Source organism: Ischnura elegans, chromosome 1 (genome assembly GCF_921293095.1).
Source record: "Ischnura elegans chromosome 1, ioIscEleg1.1, whole genome shotgun sequence".
NCBI classification, from domain to species: Eukaryota; Metazoa; Arthropoda; class Insecta; order Odonata; family Coenagrionidae; genus Ischnura; species Ischnura elegans.
This window is the reverse complement of record NC_060246.1, coordinates 77,640,286-77,661,918: the sequence shown is the minus strand read 5'-3', so window position 1 is coordinate 77,661,918 and position 21,633 is coordinate 77,640,286. Positions and strand designations below refer to the sequence as shown.

The 21,633-nt window shown below is 36.3% G+C and overlaps 1 protein-coding gene across 1 annotated transcript in view; it reads left to right on the top strand.

Moving 5' to 3' along the window:
* Positions 1–4,156: 4,156 nt before the first annotated feature.
* The window catches only part of LOC124154843 (pneumococcal serine-rich repeat protein), a 353,437-nt gene continuing 335,960 nt past the window's right edge, over positions 4,157–21,633 (top strand). The window contains exons 1-4 of the mRNA XM_046528677.1: positions 4,157–4,172; positions 4,985–5,093; positions 11,336–11,558; positions 15,395–15,559. Coding sequence (XP_046384633.1) covers positions 4,157–4,172; positions 4,985–5,093; positions 11,336–11,558; positions 15,395–15,559 — 513 coding nt within the window. The remainder of the gene's footprint in view (positions 4,173–4,984; positions 5,094–11,335; positions 11,559–15,394; positions 15,560–21,633) is intronic.

The window sequence follows — 21,633 nt, the reverse complement described above, 5'->3', positions numbered from 1 at the left end:
CTAATTAATTGATCATCAATTCAAAACCCGGTACGTTTCAAGCGGAGCGTAGCGGGTTCATCCAAGCGGTAGTAGTGATGCCATGCACCGGACGCTGAGAGAATATCAATGCGACCATTATCAGTATTTTTTTCGTCACGGCATTTGCTATGTAAATTGATATCGTGTACTGATTGAATGACATGTGCGAATTGCGGTCGTTATTCTTTCGCCTCTCGTCGGTCTTATTTCTGCATGAATATTGGTTCAATCAATTATGCCCCTTCACAAAACAAGTCCAACTAGTTTGCGTATCCAATAAAACTTTTCCCCCACATCATGATTTTATTTCGAAGTTATTGCTGAATCGCTTCAATTTACATGTAACGCATGGCTCTCATTAATATTATACAAAGTCTAGCTTTGCGTGGAAATATGTAATAATTGGCGCTATTCCGAGCTATTCAGAGTAGCGAAATTCGTTTACTAACGTTGAATGATGTATACCGAAAATGTTGATTCCAACGTGATAGCTACTTCAAAAGGTCCTCAACTCCTGGTCCTTTCTGAATTTTTACGGGAAATATCTGTTACACTTCACTTATAATTTTTTTAGTTTTAATGTCTTAAATGCTAGTATTTTAATATAAAACTTATTAATAGTTACGCTTTAGGTGCATTGGGTTTTCAAAATATTATTATTTATGTATAGATTTCCAAAAGTCTGTGCTTCCACGCTGGATGGTAGTATTTTGTGTTTTTGTTTTCATGAAATAAATTTTTGAATTTGTAGATTTCCGCTCTCATTCAATTATCTTTCATTTCACTTCTAACTTCGTTAAGTTGAGATACGCGCTAGTAATGGCACTCGCTCAAACAAGTTAATAAAACTATTGATTCTTGATGATTTCGATATGAAAATAATTTCAAATGTATGACATTCGAACGCAGTACATTTCACTCTGTATTTATTTCTCTCCGTAGGTTATCTCCCATTATATCTCTTAACGTCTTTAATTATGTTTTCTATTCCACAAAATGTGATGCTTCTAACAATTTTTGATTTTCTTTTCTGCTGCAAAAATATTTGCCGGTAAATTTGCAGTTAGCCAAGCAACCATGGAATGAAAGTTATGTGATGTTTAGTTTTCTCCATGGGTATATATTGTTACTAACCATTTAAAAATTTAATTCCTATCCGTGTCATGTGACAGTAATTACAATTTATTGGTTTCAGTGCTGAGTAGAGCAGCGTTCCTAGATTAAATTAGAGCTCATTTTTAACTTTAAATAAGGCGTTTTGTGAAATTGGGACATATTTTGGAGCAACGCAATGGTGTAATTTGTTGATGTTTTTAAGAGAATAAGCAGTTGAGAAAAATTAGCGCTATGGCACGTAAAAAGTCTCCACGCATTATTTTCGCACGGAGTATTTAATTTGCCGTGTGTTTATTTTCAGGCCGAATGGAAATTAAATAGTTCCCTCAAGCTTAAAGTAAATGTATTCTCCGCTTTAAAAATTCACATACTCACTCTGATATTATAAATCAACAAGCAACAATATATGTGGTAGCTCAAAGACAAAAAATTGCTCACACTAATACATCAATATCTAATTCCTTCCCCTTTAAATACATGCAATTTTCATCGTAGTTTAAGAGTGAAGATGCGTATCTACTCTCAGCGGCCCAAACGTATCTTCTTCGGCCTGCTTTTTCCTGCTGATTTTTACCTTTCCTTTTCCTAGCCTATTATTAATCAACCCTCATTCAAGATAAAAAGACTGGTAGAGGACATAAAAGACGCAATCGTTTAGGATGCGAAAACCTTTGAAATAATTTGGGAGGCAAACAGTCAGGGTGACAGAGAAATTTCCCTTTCCGTCTCTGTCATCACCGTAATAAGACTGATTAACAAATTTCCCTTGCCAAGGCAGGAAAGGTTTCATAGGCCCACCATGGCCTCCTTGAAACCCAAATATAGAACAGCCTGAATGGCAAAGAACGTTGCTACCGTAATTCCTAAGCGGAAAATCTCGTCACAGTCTTTACAGGCGTCTTATAATTTTAGTCCACCCCATGTCATGGATCCCCTACTGTTAGCAAAGGCCTTTCTCGTCTATATGCAATCATCTTAAACCCATGTACCATTGAGTATGCGTATCGCTCCTCTATTAAGATTCTTCCCCTTTAAATGTGCCAATCAATCCACGTGGTGACTATAGCCATTTTCTCTAATTTCTTGATAGTGACTCACGATTTTCACTAGGAAATTGCCCTAAAATACCAAAATTCACAACCAGAATACTTTTTTCTTTCACAATTCCAAATAAATTCCAATTCCAGCTAAATGTGAACAAAGATGTTTTGGTGAGTATATTCAACCGGATTAGCAAAAAAATGATGGCCTTTGGAGCAAAAATCTTTTATGATGCTGATAACTTAAATACTTGTTTTTCAATTTTCATTTTACGTTTTCATCGCGATTTCATCGAGAAGGTATATTTAAAAAAATATAAAAACATGTAAAGAGAATTAAATTTTTAAATACCTTCAGATGAAGAAATATACGAATTTAGGTGATTAAATGTATATATCTGCTTAAAAATGTGTTTCGAGTCAATTAATATTAGTATTTTTTTTCTAATAATTAATCTCACATAAATGACACACGTGGCTTACAACTTTATGTCAATGTTTTATTCTCTCTATTTCATTTTCGATCATCTGATTACTATTGTTTTCGTCAAAGTACTTGCTACTTGCTATGGTAGGTTTACATGTAAAATTTGCTTTCCACCCCGGTACTGTCCCGTGGCATGTCTCATTTATCAAGAGATCGAATTCTATAAATTTCAAATTTGTGGCCAAATATATTTCATTACAGTCCGTTATAGATATAGCTGGTAGTTGATTTTTAACAGCTTTCAACTGATCCTTAATTTCATCATTATTGTATTTCATGACCTATAGTTATCGCCAGAAAAAATATTTTTTGTTAGAAATGGATTATATATCCAGCCTTAGAATATGAACGGGACAAAGGGTGATTTTTGAACGCTGCCGATGCGACCGAGGTTGAAAAATTATTTTCGTTGAGTTTTTTTCAAGTAGGTAGTGATTTTACCTGCATCACAAACATTCATAAATCCGAATACTTGTTCTCTTTCCATTCTCCCATCAGATAATCTTCTAACACCTACATAATTCTCCTTTACATCCTTCATCACCTACTTTATGTATCTCATCCGTTAACCTTAAAATCTATTCCCTTAACCTCTGCCGTTATTTCCTTGCATCTTACCTTCAACGATATTTTCGTTAGACCATCCCATGAATTGGCAGATTTAATTGACCTGTCCCCTACCCAACGTTTTCAAAAGACTTCCCTTCTCTCCTACTGTTTTTAGAATGTCCACATGACTCACACGATGCACGATCTGTAGCAACATATTGCGAAATCTTCCCTCATTTATTTTTCTGCTGCTGTCATCATCAATGCTTCATATCTCATCACAAAGGCAAATATATTGAGGGCTACATTGTTAGTTTTGCCTTTCGGTTTTTTCGCAGCTCTTATAATTGCAGCGCAATAAATGCCAATGAAACTGAGTTTTGGAGTACACACTATGCATTTATATTATCTCACAGATAAAAATATATTGAGTAGTCGGTCAATTTAACTGCTATCACATTTTATCGAGTGATATGCGTCTCACTTGCAATTTTTCGTGAAAACGATACCAGTATTAGTTGCATATTTGCTACAATCATCAATTGAATCCATTTTACCTGTTTATACCATGTTAATGTAAGGTTTGTCTATGTAAGAAATTGGTTCGAAAGGTACAGAAATGTGTAATTTTGAGCTGTCTGAAGAATATTTTTTTTTCTTTTCATATAATATCATATGGAAAATGCCATGGCCCTTGTCCTTGTACCTGTGCACTTAGAGAGTTCTGCATTGAATATTTCAGTGATTGTGATAAAATTTGGGATGAGAGTGTGGAGAAAGGAAGCCAACATTCACGAACGTGAGTTGCTTCCCGCTAATTAAATCTAAAATTACGTTTTTGCTGGCGCTATGGCAGTGGGTGGCTGAGGGTAGAGGAAGGGTGGAAATGTGGTTATTCCTGCTTTGCATTTCACAGTGTGTCCACGATGCGTTGAAATTGCATATGCCAACGACGCGAGGTGAGAGTTCGCCGGAAACCACCGCATGAATTTTTGAAGTTCTATTTTCCCTCTGAATTCTTTTTTCTCTCTTCCATTGTACATTTTGAGTTGCTGCTTTCATACATAATTAGATAGTATGATACAAATTTCTCTCAATTGTTAATAAATTTATGCGGGGTCAATATCGATACTCTTGGGTGATGATATATTGGAATGGGTGGAGATTTAATGCAACTTATTATTATATTTTACCCTGCGACAGCTGTGATTACGCGATGAATTTCATGAATTATACAGACAGTAGTTTTTATTTTTGTATTCTATAAGTTGTTTTTTGTTAATTTTGCTGCAAAAATTGGGGGTAGGAAATTTTGGATTTGTAACCACTGGTTCAATGTCCATACATTTTATGATTCTAAGTCATGACACATTTGATTCAGATATTCAATCTTTTTTAATGATACTAATGTGTCGTGGCAAGACAATTTCACCGTAATTGATACTCTGTAAATGATGGTATGCCAATGGAGTTACGATATATTGTTGGTTTGATACACTCAATGCTTCTGGGTTCTACTCAATTTACATATTTTCGCGTATCTTGGTGCTTTTTGTATTTACTCTTATGTTCTTCATACATAATGATTGACATATATCTTCTAATGATTGAACCATGCTTATGTAATTGCGATTCATTTGCAGCAATATTCTAAACATGCTCAACGTGTGCAAAGTTCCCTATTAGTGTTATAGAAGGTGCATAATTCTCGTGCACTCCTCAAATAGTCTCGCTGATAGTTTACTAACCCATGTGCTTTGCTTCTTTCCAGTTTCGGACTTCACGCAACAGCTGTCTCAGGTCTACGAGGCTCACGCGGAGGAACTTCAGCGCCTCGTCGAGGGTTTTCGAAAAAGAAATGCCGAGCTTAGAAAAGAGCGGTGAGTATTTCATCATTGCTTTCTTCCACGTATATAGCTTTAAAAAAAATATACTCCCATCCTTATTGGAGCTAAGGGGGAGAAAGACAAAGGAAAAGTGTAAAAAGCAGCAAAGAGAAACAACATAATGGATATGGGATGGAAATTATATTTGTGTATGCAGTTTAACTTTAAGTAATTGGTCAAATCCACTGATCCTATAATCGAGGTTGTAGTTTTGAAAATCGGTAATTTGGTGCTGCGTTCTACACTCAAAAAATGATTATCGTTTCTAATAAATTTCCAAATAAACGTTAAGAACAAAAAAATGTTACTTCGCTTCCAATGAATCGTAAAATACATTGCATATACAGTTAAAGAACCATAGTGCGGAAAAGCAAGCATTGTGTCCAGTTTTCAGCTGTTCATGCAGTAGTTACCATCAGCATTGACTGTTTGCCTGTTTGCTTCTCTGTTACCCTTTGCAGATTACAATTAACGGAGGGATGGCAATTATAGAGTTACATTTTATTTTCCGTATTTTCGTCGGAATTAATTTTTATCTTTGCGAAGGGAGAACCTATCTTAACCCTTAGTTACACTCTAAGCAGGGATTTAGCCGCATTTTTTTAAAATTCGAAATAGCGCGTTTAATGCGCATAGATCACTGGTGGTACACTATGGTATTCTATTTCTGTGCTTTTTCCTCAACCAAGAACATTATTGACTGCAATTCCTTAAGAAAAATTATTCAAGGTATTTATCGAGAAATGTGCATTATAGTATGCTTTATTTTTGTTAAAAAATATTGAAAATGCTTTTAATTGTTAGAAGTTATCCAAATGTGTTAAAATAACGTAAATTTTTATGTATATTTAGGAAAACCAAAAATATTTGAGTGCGGCTAAAAGCCACCAGCGTGCACTGGCTATATACTCGCGGGCGCGTGTATCTGACGCTTACAGGAGTTGATTCATTAAACTTATTGCCGTAAACGTCCCCATGCTATGCTCTCCTCTTAGCGGTCCGTGGGAGTAAACAATTAGAAATCTGCCCCATCATAAGGCGTCCAACGTAATTAATTCCAGAGTCATGAATTGCTTTTAATCCCATAAAATCAGGGGTTGGTCTAATTTCGGACACTGGAAATGTTATTTCTTCATCTCTCTCTAGAAATATCTTTGAGTTGAGTTTTTCCACAAATTTTGCTGTCGTAAAGTTTTTGGCGTTTTAATTGGACAGTGAAGAAGTTTTAAGAAAAGTAAGAGGAAATGTAAGCCTCCTAAAATCTAGAAGAGAAGACGGGGAAATTTAACACGTTGCAGTAATAGAAATGACGGCCTGGTGAAGATAATCATTGGAGGGAAAGTGGATGGGAAGAAATTCAAAGGAAGGCCCAGAATGAGTTTCATTATAGAACAAATAATTATGGATATAAATGAAAGGAAAAACGCAATTATCAAAAGGTTAGAATATATGAGAATGAGCGGAATGTGGAGCTGCGTTAAACTAATGTCAGGCTTAATTAGGTTTGATCCTTAATTACTTGCGGTTCTGCGAACTGTTTCCATCTTAAGGTATTTACACAGATCAGAAATTTAAAGGGTTTTCTTTCTGGAATTATACCTTCCTGGACCATGAATGTCTCAACTCCATGGGTGAATGATATCTTTATCAGATTGCCATAGAACCCACGGTTTCCGAGAATTATCTATACTCTTCCTCTATATACATCCACATAATACCCCGCAAGCTGCCTAAAAGGCGTGTGGTAGGGTGTATTAGGACACCAGCCGTTTATAGCAAAAAAAAAATGAAGTGCTCTAACGAAGCTGGGACTAGTGTTTATTAAAGTCCTTTATGGTTCGGGGGAAAAATGAATTCCCATATCTATCCGTTCGGCAAAACATCTCTCTTAATGTATCGCTTCTATTGGACCTGGAAATATAGTGTGGCTCTAATATTATGTTCTCTGTGTCGCTCTTAAAGATATCCATTCTCAATTGTTCAAACAATCTAACCCTACCGCGCAGCCTCCGAGTCTCCAGCGGCTCCCAGCCTAATTCGCTTAACATCTGGGTAACACGGTCGGTACGCCCGTAGCAGTTTTTGACGAAACGCGCAGCCTTCCTTTGTATTATATTCATTTCGCGGATTAAGTCTATCTGCACCGGATCCCATACGCTCGCTGCATATATGTTCTAGGTATTCCCCATATTGTCACCCTTTTAACAAATTATGTACCTTATAATAGCTAATTATGCTGCATTTTACATCGCTAATATTTTACTGATGTTTTACTTTTCTCGGAAAAATATTCCTTTTTTTGAGAAGTATGTTTCATGACCCAAGGTTAGATTCAAGGTAGCCCAAACGAGGCTGGGAGAAGCAGGCGGAATTCGGATATCATCCGGCAGTTCCGTGTCGGCGTAACTTGAATTAAACCTCATCCCATTAGCCTCACATCCTCAGGCTGCTCTCAGCCTTTGCATCCCTCTGCTAAGAGCCACGTAACTGGGATTTACCCTCGTCAGCAAGTTTCGGCTGTGGCCTTGCCCACTTCTATTTTCTGCCCGTAGCAAATCCGTCCAACCCAGTAGAACCAAGGAAAGTTCTGCACACAAAGTGCTGGATACAAGTATCGTGCTTAAAATTCATCGCATTGCTCCAAGAATCCGTTCTGATACTCTTTTATTCTCAATGAAAACATTTTGTTGGAGAATTTCAACTCATTTGTCCTCTTTCATGGCGGCTAAAGTGAGAACTAAGGTTATATATTTTTTTATCGTTTTCATTAGGAAATATTTCAAATGAAACGTCTGTACGCCGTTTATTTTTTCCATTAGTATGAAGTATAAAATATTATATTGGAATTTATTTGAAATGCACAATTCCGTGTAGTAATTGGAACATTTTTGAGGAAAATATCTCTTCAGGGCAATTGTTTTCGTGCTATGTATAATAAACATAATTAATTAGTGATATTACGCTAAAGCTTCGTTCACAAAATTTTAACTTGACTATATACTATCCTGTTAATATAATTAAAATATTAAAACAGCCGAATATTTCCCTGCATCTGGCTTATTTCACATAGTGAATATTCGAAGCACGCCAATTTGAATGAAAAAGTAATTTATTCTGTAATCGGTAATCATGATGCTAATTCTTGATTCTTACCTACGTATTCAGTTTATTTGGGAGAGGGTTGCTTATTTGGAAAAGCATAAGTTTCCCGAGTTAAAGCTCTGAGGAACAGCTTTCGGCCAACCCAAAATGTTTCTTTGGAGATGGACCGTGAAAAGGAGTTGGCTCTCCTTCCCTTAAATTTTGAACATATCATGCCTATGAGTCAATCTAGAGTGGGTTCTACCCTAATCTAAATCTATATTCGAATTGAGAAACATTAAAGTTCTTGTTCATTATCGTGGCAGAATATCTGATGAGAAATAAATTAATGATTGAATAGATTGACTTAGTGTTGTTAACGGATATTACCAAAGCATTTTAGAATGTCCAAATAAACAATAAAATGCATCGAATGAAATATTTTTCTTCATTTATCCTTTATATTTTATTTTATCTTAAATATAATATAAATATTAGGGCTTATTTAGTTCATTCAATTCTATCTCCGAAATATTCGTACTTCATATTTTTATTTTCAAATTATGTTTGCATGCTTTTATTTTGTTCAGTCAGAGTTGAATTTTCATTACATGCTCTTCTAATTGGCAGCATTTAGCTTGCCTGTAGGACATTCAGAATCAAAGAGGCCCAGAGCAAGTGCTGCAGGCAAACAAAATCCTAATAAATATATATTAAAACTAATTAAACGTTGTGTATAATTTTACATTGTGTGGCGGGTTAGTCTTGTTGGTGAGGCAACTGTTATTAATATTTCTCGATGCTATGTAGAGGCAATCATATTTCTGAAAATAAAAGCATTGAAAATGCACATTAGCATTTCTCTGCATAGGCTTCACATTTAGGGTAAATAAAATTGTTTTATTCGTATTGCAATGTAGAATTGCGCGCTGCATCACTTAATTCGTCAAAAGGCCGTGGGCGTTACACGTGCTAACTTCATTTTGGTCCGTATGTCTCATTGTACGAAATTGGTTCAATTATCTCTTTCAAATAGCATGAACTTCCCCCTCAAAGTGAGGGAATTAAAGGTAAAGTGGTCAATTGGCCTTCGCAGATTCAGTGGGAATCAGATGAAGAGGACAGCCATTTTCTGTTGTACGATAGCTTCCATTGTTTTGCTGTCATAAATTTAATATTCCAGTGAATGAATCTAGCCTTGACCCTGAAAATCTCCAGGAAACAGAGTTAATTTCGCAAATACTCAGTCTTTTCAATAATGGCAGGCCCGATTTTATGCTAGCCAGAGTTTTAAATACATCGGTGACAAATTTGGGACCCTTTAGCATAATATTCCGTGGTGCATCCTCCAGTAATTTTTAGGGAAGTGCATATAAAAAATTGAGCATTTTTTCATCAATGCCGGCAGTTTATTTCATAATTTTTATCATCTCAAAATCATTTGAAAAGTGATTCTAACTTTTCACTTACTTGATTCACGAAAACAGTTATGTCTGTCGTCATTTTCAGTAATTTATTTGCCACAGCATAGCCAAGATTAAATGCATGTAATATTCTGTGGTCAGTGATGGCTGGATGGCTTTTGATGAATGCTTTGTCTTTATGCAACATAATGAAGGAGCCGAGAGTAGTATCATAAATAAGAATAATGTTATTAGATACGGCAAAGACTTAATGGGTGGATAGATCATGCTCGCGAGAGGCCTATGAATTTATTGCGAAATATTATCTAGGTAAAGCTTCAGTTGAATTCATTCTCGCTCCTTAATAGCCAAAAATTTAGGGCATGTGGTCGTAATTAATTCACGCACGAGCTTGTGATTTTTTCCTTAATTTCGTTTTTATTGAAATCAAAATAATATGAAAATATTTTTGAAACCTTAAAATTATGTTATTTGACTCTGGACCGACGGATTAAGAATTTTGGGAAACTTATTTTGGGGCTGAAAGCTTTTTAGGCTGCTAGGCAGAGAACTTAGAAATAAGCAGGCGACTTTCCACTCTATGCGCCAGCAATAACCTCACTATTGTTCGCTTATATTGAATGGAATTGAAATGGGAGTGAAATAATTATATTGAAACGAACTCTTAAATTAAGCTCGAATTTGGCTATTTAGTGGTTTGAAGGTGGATTTTTTAAAGTAAAGAAAACTTCGGTGGAACCGTGATCTTTAATTTTGTCCCATTCAGAGCATTAATTCTGATTTAATTATTCCTATGAGATTTATTATGAAGTTATGTACCTATACGACGTCGTTGGTTGTACATTTTGCTTAAATGAAATCTAATAGTCCCTAAATTTGATTTATAGTAATTGTAGCGCATTGATTTTTTATGTCCTCTTATTTGTATGGCCTCATTTTCTTTCTTTTCAATTAAAATTTTCTCTCGATCTTATGGGAAGAGCTTATGTAGAGATTTTATTATTTAGATGAATTTTGTACACTCTTTTATTGTTTACTCCTTATTGTTGGAATTTTTAGGACGTGTATTAGAATCTTCGTTAATTCGCGTTCTTACGCTGAAACCTCGGTCACAACAATTCAACTTGACAATTTAACCTCTTGTCCTACCAGTGAAATATTACTGCAATCGGAGTTCAGACTGTTTATCAATCGTGAAATTTATGTCGGAGATTAATTTATACTTTTTTCAGATAGGGTAGTCTATTTAAGTTATTTTGCAGCAGTCGATTCTTCACTCAAGAAAAAATAATAATTATTTATTTATCACTTCAAATTTCTTAAATGTAGTACTTAATTTTTTTAAAGTTGAAGTAGATTTAGGTAGCTCAAGTGGTTGAAATACCAGTATAGAAGCTATCATGCTCTACTTTTTTCAAATCTTAAATTTAAAAAATGCTAGTCACACCAAATATTTATATTTTATGCATCATAAATATATATCATTAAATATTACACGTGTCAGAAAAACATATCATGTGACGAAATAAAGATACAAGAAGAGGTAAATAAGAGCACATAAGGTATTTTTATTACATGTTCGTTTCAGGAACTGACAAATAGACAAAAGTAGTCAGTGTGAAAAATGTTGAGTTATGTGGTTGAAGTAAAGTTGAGTTATTTAGTACGAGTCCTTTTTGTTTGAGAAATTAATTCTTATATGTCTTGTATCTCTTTCTTTCATCCATCCAGGCCAGCGTGCCAAAGCACTGTGTTCACGGCGTGGGAGACGCTCCTCGCCGAGGTCGAGGTGGACTCCCAGGCGCACTCGGATATCGCTTCCGTTCTCGGCCGCCAGGTGGCTCGCCCGCTGCTCGAGAAGACCTTCCACCGGAAGATTCAGGCGAGGAAAGTGTTCACCCATCGGGAGAGCTTCGAGACTATCCTCTCAAAGACTGAAGAGGTGCTGCAAAAGGTTGGTCCCCCACAATGTTGTTGACTGATTGAAATCGTAGGTCAAATTAGGACTCTGGGGTTAGTTTGACCTGTAGCAATGAGAAAAGATATCAGTGAATGGAGGGGAGAAATCATTCGTAAAATCCCTCTATAATGGTCACTGTTCCTTTTTTACCAGCTCTAGGTGATTGACTATGGACAACCTTGTGTTTTTCTCACTTTTCTAGCGAATCATAGACCAGTGGCGCGAGAACGGGCGGGGTTAGATCTTTACACAAGTGAGAAGCAAATAAAATAATAAGGGGCAAATAAAATGAGCAATTAAAAACTCGCAAAGTCAGATACAATCATGCGGAAAAAACAGAACACAAGAACGAAGTTGTTAACACTAGAACGAAGATATGGTGAATTACTCATGCTTAAATTGTCTTGGCATTATGTCGATTGTAAATATGTAGATAAAATCGGATATTTTTATCGATGAAACCACAATTTAATGTTTTACATTTTCGGCTCCTCGAGGGGTTTAACAATTCAAAGTTTGCGACTGCTTAAAAAAATTTATTTTTGTCAGGTTATGACAGGAGCAAGAGAGAGCTAAATTACTTCGAGGGAAATAAAATGACATGTGACCTAACGTATGACAGGGTTACTCTGAGACGAAGAACACAAATACGATCTCACTACAACTTATAATCCAACGAAAGAAGCAAATACTTCAATGAAGTGGTATCTAAATACTAAATCAGAAAGATAAAATTATCAGGCATATTTAAATGGAGTTTCAGGTTAAAGAACTTTTGCCGACTTGACACCACTGATCAATAATATTTCTGACCGAGGTTTTCATGCATCCATGCAGTTGTCGTTAATAATATCTTGTCGTGGGGTCATGTAGCATACCGTAAATTAAAATTAGATCAGGATAAAGTCATTCATCGACGTACAATGGCTAAATACTAGATATATTTATTTGAAAATATAAATTACGGATAGATTAGAATTAAGTGAGGCTAGTGGGATAGCCAGGAATTTTGTTCGGAGGGGGGGTCCAAAATCAGGGGGTAAATGTTTTGAAAAACAGGGTACAAAGTAATTCAAACTAATTTTAAAACTTTTCATAATACATTAAAAGCTTCATTTTTCTAAGAAATCTTTCGTAAATTCATGATTTTTTGTATTTTGTTTTCTTTCATAAAGCAAAGTGATTGTGTTTTTATATTTTGTGGGAGGGGGGGGGGAGTGCGGTCACTCTGGGGATCAAATAAGGCGAGTCTAATGCTGGAAGTTAGTTGCTCAAATAGCATCTTCCAATTTCTTTCCTTCCTATTACTAATGTACGTGAGTCATTTATAGATATTTTCCAAAATGCATATCGCAGCATGCATTACAGGTACTAAGTTTACCAATTTACATTATTTAACTGCGCTCATATCATCGCTACAGTGTGCTTGCGTTTAAGGTGGGGTCACAAGGAAGTGAGAATGTTCATTACAATATTCATACTTATGAATATGAGCGGTTTACTGCAATTGAAAGGCTACCTCATGCTTCATTATACTTCAACTCCATCCTTTTATAGTTTTAAACATTTTTTCCGATAATTTTGGGAAAGAAATTTTATGAACAAGCTTCAGATTTCTAATTGAAATTCAAAGATAAGAGCCTATTGGTAGCTAAGTTGGTTTGGATCTGGGAAAAACACCTTGGAACAGTTGTCGTCGGCAGATGTGCGCTCTCGAGCTTCAATTAGACTTTCATGGAAGTTTGACGATCGGAAGAAGAAACCCGCTATGGGTCGAGGCGCCGCTCGTGGCTAATTAGCGAAGCTCACCTGCCTCCTTCGCATCATTGAAAAATTGAATGAGCTGCTTTAATGATGGAAACTAATTGCTTTAATAAGACCTATTCATTTTTTGCTACGGCATAGTCCCACTACAACTTATTCCGTTATCAATTTTAGGTTTTCTTCCTCGCGGATATATTATCCCCTACGTGACGTGTAGGCCATTGTTTAAACATATTTTTTGCTATGTGTTTTTATTGCTACGAGTCTGTTTTTTAAGTGAATTTTCATATTTAATTTTATTGAAAACTTCTTATTTAAAATTGTGTTTGTTCTTGAAAAACATGGCTAAACCTATTTTAGCGACCCGTATGTTGTAACAGATTCGATAAATTGAGCGTATTGTTATAACAGATTCGAGATAAAAGCACATAACTTTCTCTCGTTGAAGCATATTGCTGTAAAACCCGTTTTATCTAAAATTGTCTGTATGAATTTCCGTCTTGATGATTTTTCCCGAAACATGATATTTTAACGGTTTTTGCACTTAAAGGGTAAAGATAAATTATACATGATAAATCTACGATTTTTGCTTGAATGGGTTGTCTTCGATGTCACGAGGAAAGGTGAGCTCTGACCTTCCTCGAGTTCGATGGGCACAATATTGAAAAAAGAAATCATTATGACTAACGAAGGCAATCAACCAGAAGTTAAAGATAATGAAGATCTTCTTTTATTTCTTAGAAATCTTGTGTGACTGTTGGCGATATAGTCTTTGCATTTTTTTTTGCTTTTTAAACATTGATTTTTCATTTTATAAATCTAATTAAATTTCAACTGGTTGTGCAATTATTTTTATTCGTGATGTACCAGTTATTGGTTCATAAGCTGCACCTTTCAATTTTTTTATCCCTCATTTTTTAAGTTTTTAATCAGGCCATTAAAGAAATCAAGAAAGAGATAGAAATAGTATTATTTGCAGCAAAGAAGAAATTATTAATCTATGCAATACGGTATGAATGCACTCTGCTCATTTAATCATTATTCCCATGGCTGTGAAAGTAATCCTGCTAATGCATTAAAAATATATTAATTGAGAATTTCCTTCCAAGGAGATAAGTATTAAATTTTATGCTTAACAATGTAAACAAAAATGCTTTTCATCAAGTAATTAATTTGATTTTCCTGTAAAAATTGAACTCAGTAAAATCACTTTGTTGTAGAATTTAGGAAAAAATAGATGCTAACATGATCTAATTATCACGTTATTTTACCGTATGACCATTACCTAATCGAATATCGTATTACTAATCATATACGCCTACCTTTTGCGCGAAGTAATGGATATATATATCCTTTTTAAGAATAATAAATGATCTTCGGGGAAATATAAGAATTACTTGAGTGATGGAACAATGTGTCAAATTATAAGAAGAGAATAATTTTTCAAGCTCACCGAAAATTTTAGATATAGCTATTATTATTCTGTGATATCCCTTCGCACTCCCTTTTCAGTGAAAAAATTGAATATTCATGCTGTTTTTTTGTTCTGCTTAATTTTTCTTATTTATTTCACTTCTAAATATTTCAAGGGTCAGCATTTCCAAGGATTTGAATAAATGTATTTATATAGGCATCTGTCAATAAACCTGCATATCGATGGCTCAGTTCTAAGATCACGTATCTCAAATTCGACCGGTTTGTGACGGGTATCTTAAACGAAGTGTAATAACATTAAAAAAATAAAATACAAGCAAAAATCAACTCTTGTGTTTGCAAGTGAATGCTTCTTTTTCAGTTTTATAAACTTTTAGTTTGTAATTTCAGTGTACAAGTAAAGTAAATTAATCGTTTTTTTGCTCCCCTGAAAATTTGCTATTCTTGAGATACGTGTTCTTAGAACTTAGCCATCGATATGATATCTCACTGAGAACTATTTTTGTGTTAGTATATTTTGGACGTTTACGTTTAAAATGATAATGTTGTTACTTATCTCTTCACTTTACTGTGTAAGCTTTCCAACGGACTGCATGTCGTAGAACTCAAATGAATGTATTGTGTCTTTGCAGTGTCGCCAGGATTACAAGGCGGCGTACGCAGCGTGCGCGGCTTCGCCCACGGCCGCGTCGCTCTCTGCCTACGTGGAGGCGCACAACGCATACGTCCAGCAGCTGGGCGCCACCAACGGCATGATCGAGGAGTACGGCAAGGAGACGCTGCCGCAACTACTCAGGGTGAGTTCGCTTTCCTTCTACAGTTAGTAAGTTAGGATATATATGAACACGCAAGCCGCCTAAGTGGGCGGGTGGCGAGAGAAGGAGTGTCCATAGCTTTGGGTGAGACACTGGACACAGCTATCTTCCGCGTCAGCTTCAAAAACCGCCGAACGTGAGGCTCCGAGTCATGTGGAAATTAAGAGTTGATGGCGATATACGGCCAGTGGCGCTGACTCTATGGGGCCTGAGGGGGCCCGAGCGCCCTCAAAAATTCGTTATGAAGGTGAGGAAAATATGTGTCAGGCTTGTCGATTTTCCCCGGAGTGTCCAGATATCGAGATTCGAGTTATCTAATGTTGATCATATGACTCTTCTAAAATGTTTAAAAACTTAAAACTCACTAGTTATAAAATTTCCCGAGGTAGAATCCCCGGTTTGCCCCTCCCCCCAATATTTTTTGTAAGTCGGTATCCCTGTATATGGCTCCCAATCGCCGAACTTGGCCCTGATGGTCTCACCCCTCATTGAGTGCGGTAATGACAAGCATACGATGTTCTCTCCTTGCGACTTAACTACTGTTGCAGTGTTACCAACTCCTAATTTAATACCACTAAGATCAAGATAAATGTTTTCGTTAACTTTGACTATTTTTCAATGTTTATTCTGTTATCTGGGGTAGAGACGAATCCAAAAAACCAAATATCATTAAAATCGGTACAGCCAGTCTCGAGTTATAACTGCTCTAACTAACAAGATTTTCGACTTTATTTTATATATATAGATTAGCATTACATTCAATGGAAAGGAAAGCTGATATCTAATGAGCAACTTTTAAACAAAGCTATTTTTTTTAAATTCTCATGAAATGAAAAATATACAGGAACATAGTGACTTGTAACAATTCTTGTAATACTAATAAGCATACTTCTAGCCAATTCGGTTTCATGTAAATTTAAAGAATATATGACTTCAAGTAGATTTAGTGGAAATGTTTTCGTAGAAATGATATTTATATTTCGTGCGGTATACCTGTGAAAGAAAACATTGACGCCCTCAGGGAAAAAATTCTTGTTTTGGAATTAAACGTCATTTCAATTGATCGATGCCTGATTTATAGTCAAATAGTATTCACACAGTAGATAGGTAGTAGCTTTTGTAAGTGGAATGTATTTAAGAGGTAATATTAGTCGATTTCCGCGCGTTGAACCAATAATAAGCTTCCCTGTCCTGAAGAGCCATTGGGAAATATATATTAAAACTTCTCAGCTTAATCAGATTACCCATCTAGCTTTGTGTTCCCTTGAAAAGTGCACGAGATGAAGCAGATACCGTGTATTCTCGTGAAGGAATGTTCTTCCTTTAAGCTGTGAAAGAGATCGCGAAAACAATTTCCCGGCACAGCGGGTGATATTGTTTGTGACCTCCCCTTCTTTATAAAAAAAGAGGAAACAAAAAATGAGGTAGGGATTCGGTTACAATTTATATCTTTATTTTTTTATTTAGCGTTCAGAGCCTCCTTCAACAGTTTGGAGAGGTGCGAGAAAAACTGCTGTCGAGCGTTTTTTTTTTCGCTAAATAAAGCGTCATTCTGGGTCTTGCGAGTGCGGAGAGGGGAAATAAAGGGAAAGACGAAACGTACGATGTAAGAGGAGTTGGTGGTGGGGAATGAGGGAGAGGTCTCCGGACGAAAAGAAGAGGAACAAGAAGCAGGTGGAAGTGGTTTCTCGTGAGTGACTGACTGTGTAGTGGTTTAGCGAGGAGTGGAGTCTGGCTATGCTCAAGATTAGGTATTCTTTCTGGAACTTGAAAGAGGGCGTTGAAAATGTGCTGAAATGAATTTGTATCTTACCCAGAATGAAATGAATAGTAAAACCTACCATCGTTACATCGCATTGTGAAGCCTAACGTTTGAGTGGAGTCTTATACGGGTTGAATAAAATTTTAACTCCGCTCATGGATGTATTAGTCCAATTGGAAGTATATAACAGCGTTTGAATTAAATCGAGTCGTGAAAGTTATTGGAAAACAGCCTCTTTTGCGTGCCTAAACTATTTATTTCTTTCATTTAACGTCGAAGACACATTCTGGAACGGGAAAAGCACTCAGCATTTTCGCGCGCTAGTTGCGCAGCGAGGGGGGAAGTTTGGGGGATAAACACCCCCCTCCCAGAGCTCAGAGAAATTTTCAAGTTTAATTGATTTTACCTTATTGGATTAATAATACTTATAGAGTAATGTAAGGATTGATAAAATATCCTTTAGAAAGTCGTGACACTCACCATTTTGAACCATTTATCCTTTCTGGGGTAGGGCCCCCGCACCCCCCGCTTATCCTAGCGGGTATTCCATACCCCACAGACACTGAAGTATTAGTTGCGCCCAACCCCCCCCCTGGATTTAGTTCTCAGCTGCGCCCCTGTCGCGCGCAACTATTAAACTAGATACGTCAACATCCTTATCACTACCAGGGTGATACCCTCGCGTTCATTCTCCTTTCTTTGTTTTTTTTTGTATCTTTTCTCACTTCCTTACTCCTACGTTTATGCCTGATCATTCTACCCATAAACACTCTAACCTTCGTCCACGTGCATCTTGTTTTTCATCCCTCCTTATAGAAAGTTCTTCAAAATTTCTCTTCTGCCCAAATCCTATGCGACCTCATTTCCTCTGAAAGGAAATCCCTCTCCTCAGCTACTGAATTCGTTCCGTTTGCTGAAGCCTGTGAAATTTTTCGCTTAAAATATATTTTCTTTTCAATTCATTTGTTTTAACGATATAAAATGAAAAGATGAGAGATGAGTCTCGATTTTAAGAAAACCTGATTTTCACGTATGCGCGAAATACGAAAAAATCTCGAACGTTAGAAGAAGGTTGTAACACCGGCATTACGTCTCCTTGTTAAAATAATGCAAAGCAAGTGTATATTCACAGAATTTATCAACCAAATATTTTGTGAAGGTATTGCAAATTAATTTCTTTTAACGTTGTTAAAATATTGCATCGCATCATATGGAAAACTGCTATTGATTACAGGACCTATTTTCCTTGTCACATTGATTTGATATTTAGACGGAGCAAAAATAAAATTTGTCAGAACATGTCTCACGATTTGCCCCACCCAATATTTCTACTCATCTTTTCCAATATCGATATTCGTAAGTATTAGAAACTATCGTGGCACCACTGCGCGCCCGCCCGCCTGCTTTGCGGATGCATTGAGGTTGAATGTGACATGTTTTGTCAGCGGTCGCGATCGTGGGGAATGAAATTTGGACTGGAGAAAAAAGAGGTGGTGAAAAAAAAGAAAGAGATTTGGATGAAAAGAGGAAAAAAAAGCGCGGTGAAATGGGGAAAGCTTTAGTACACAAGATCACGCGTCATTGGCTTATGGTTCGAGGAGAGATGTTGGAGGAGGACTGGTTGATTCCTTTTTTTATTCTGAAAAGCTTTTCACTCGTTTCCGAACCTCATTTCCATTAAAAAAATAAGTAACCACACTCCCTCTTCGGGAAGCCGAAAAATGTTGACCCGCCTGAATACAAACAGCCTTTCGTCATCCATTTTCAAATGGTTTGTTGACATTTTGTCGTGTAGGGACTATGTGATTGGAAAAAGATTACGGAGTAGTAATAGATTTAAAAAAAGAAGGGACATATTTTGGAAACGTTCCATATCAGATTATTTTTTTTGTAAAAACCTTTCTTCACCCTGCTACCCTCATGGTTTGTGTTATTGGTCTTTGATGAAGTCTTTGGTGAATAAGAGCCGTGGGCGAATGGCAAACAATGAATTTTCATGCGTGGGAATTCCATCGGTGCGAGTCTTGTAATTCAAACAGGAGACTTGGGTTTTTGGTTGGAGGCTGATGCTTGTACACACGCTGAGGATAACGTGGCAGTTTTGCAATCGAGGATATTTGCTGGGTTTTAACACCCGTTACTTCACTTCTCTCAAGGCGCGGCAAACCTCTGGGGTCATTTATAACCTCCTTTTATGCGTAAAATAATATTCAACGCTTAAACAAGAAACGACGAACGTGTGGTTCTCTACGCACATGTACGGGAACGAAATCATCGACGATTTCTCTAAAAATAAAGTGAGCAAGTCTTTGTTTCGGATATTCTTTCTATGACAGTTATCCGGAATAATCAAATCGCTCCCTTCACCAATATGCTTTCACTTACGTCACGCCGCGTCGTGTTAACCTAGTTGGCGCTTACGTTGATATCCTAAATAAATCGGTAACCATGGATTATAGATCCATCCGGATCTGGGTGCCTATTACTCTTATTATGAGCTCAAAGAAACGTTGAGTAAAGCTACATCAAAACCTTTGATCCCCTTCTTTTTTGACTTTGCTCTGTGTACCAACGCGTCAACTCTATGCGACATTTAACTATGGGTTTATTCTATTCACTCATGGGCTAAATGAATAACATGGGTGTTCGTCAAGTACAATTTTTTTCTGTTTGTACGTCGATAATGAGTTTTATTTACAAATTTAGCGATTTTAATACCGTAATTTATCTACTTGATTTCAAATTTTTGCTGCGATTACTCGTGGAAACAGATTGATCAAGCTGATTTACTTCGATCTCCTTATTAATTATACTCTATAATATTAATTCTGGCATACAGTGAAGTTATGATTTTATGAAACTTGCCGCGGATAGAATTTTTTATCAAGGACTTATCCACTAGATAGGCAGCGACAGCGCTTCACCTTTCGTTTTTCCTGCTGCTCTTTAATTTGAAACTCATAACCTTTGATTCTGTAGATTTAATGAGGCGCTGCTGCTGTAATGGTTGTTTTATTTTAATTACTCGGGGCAATCTCAAATTCTAATCCCAGCTAATTAACTGTGGGTCATTTAATGAGTCTCTGCAATACACTACCAGTGGATTTTATTTCCACGTATTACAGGAGAAAATAAATATTCTTGTGAAAAATTTCGTGTCTCGCCATTTAAATCATGCTTTGATTTTTTGTTCTTTCATTTCGCATGTGTCTGCCGTATGCCTTTGGTGGTGCCATGTGAATACACATTTACTCAGATGGTGTCCGAACTCCATGCTGAGTGATTTTTATTAAATTTATTTATTCTTACGTACGAACTAACTTCTGTTTCAAATAAAATTTCAGAATCAAAGATGAAAAAATGTATTTCCATATCCATAAATTATCATATTTTAACTCGAAATATCATATTTGTCATTAGGAAATGGATCCAGCTCATTTGTTTGGTAATTAATACGTTGTACTCCTTCGTATTTTTCCTCCGGTACCTACCTTATCACCCAGCTGTGTTTATAGAAAATGAAACTGAAATGCGTATTTACAGAGAACACGCGTTAAATTCTTATTACTTTTTATTATAATTGGTGTCAATAAATATGTATCACAATTGCATCACGGTACAAGTTTGATTTAATGCTGCAGTTTGGGCTTTTAGCAACCTTCGATTCTCCGTGAGATGTTAATTTTGTTATTGGGTTTGTGTGAAACTTTTGGAATTCAAATGTCATTGTTCATCTCATTCAAGGTTAATTATCTTCAATTATTGTGCATGTCTTCGATATTTACTCCTCATTCATGGATTTCTGCCATTTTATTCCTTCTCCTGCTTCCATTTCATAAAATATTGTCTCTCAGCTCGTTACCTTCGCATGATACCAGAGGGCGTGCATATCAATGCAATACGATTTATCGGCTACTATGCCAACCCATTCCTCTTGTCTAAGTATGGTTTAAAGTTAATCAAACACTTCGTGACTAACGTGTTATCAAAAAACCTTATTTTTTTGGATCTTTAAGAATCCTCCGACTACTGTAACCAACTTCAGAACTATCCCGGTTAATTTTACACCTTAAAAGTGGATCTTGATCTAATCACGATAAAAATCTATCATAGTGGATCGAGAAAAGAAAAGAAAAGTGGATCAAAGCATGTGACAAATCTTATGTCAAAAATAAGTAACTAAGGTCTGGGAGGTAGGCTAATCGTCCGCTTATATGGAGCCCTGGGTTGCGGCGAATATCTGGAATTTACATTCGTGACCTAAGAGCTGCACGCCCGCAGTTGCTTTGCCGTC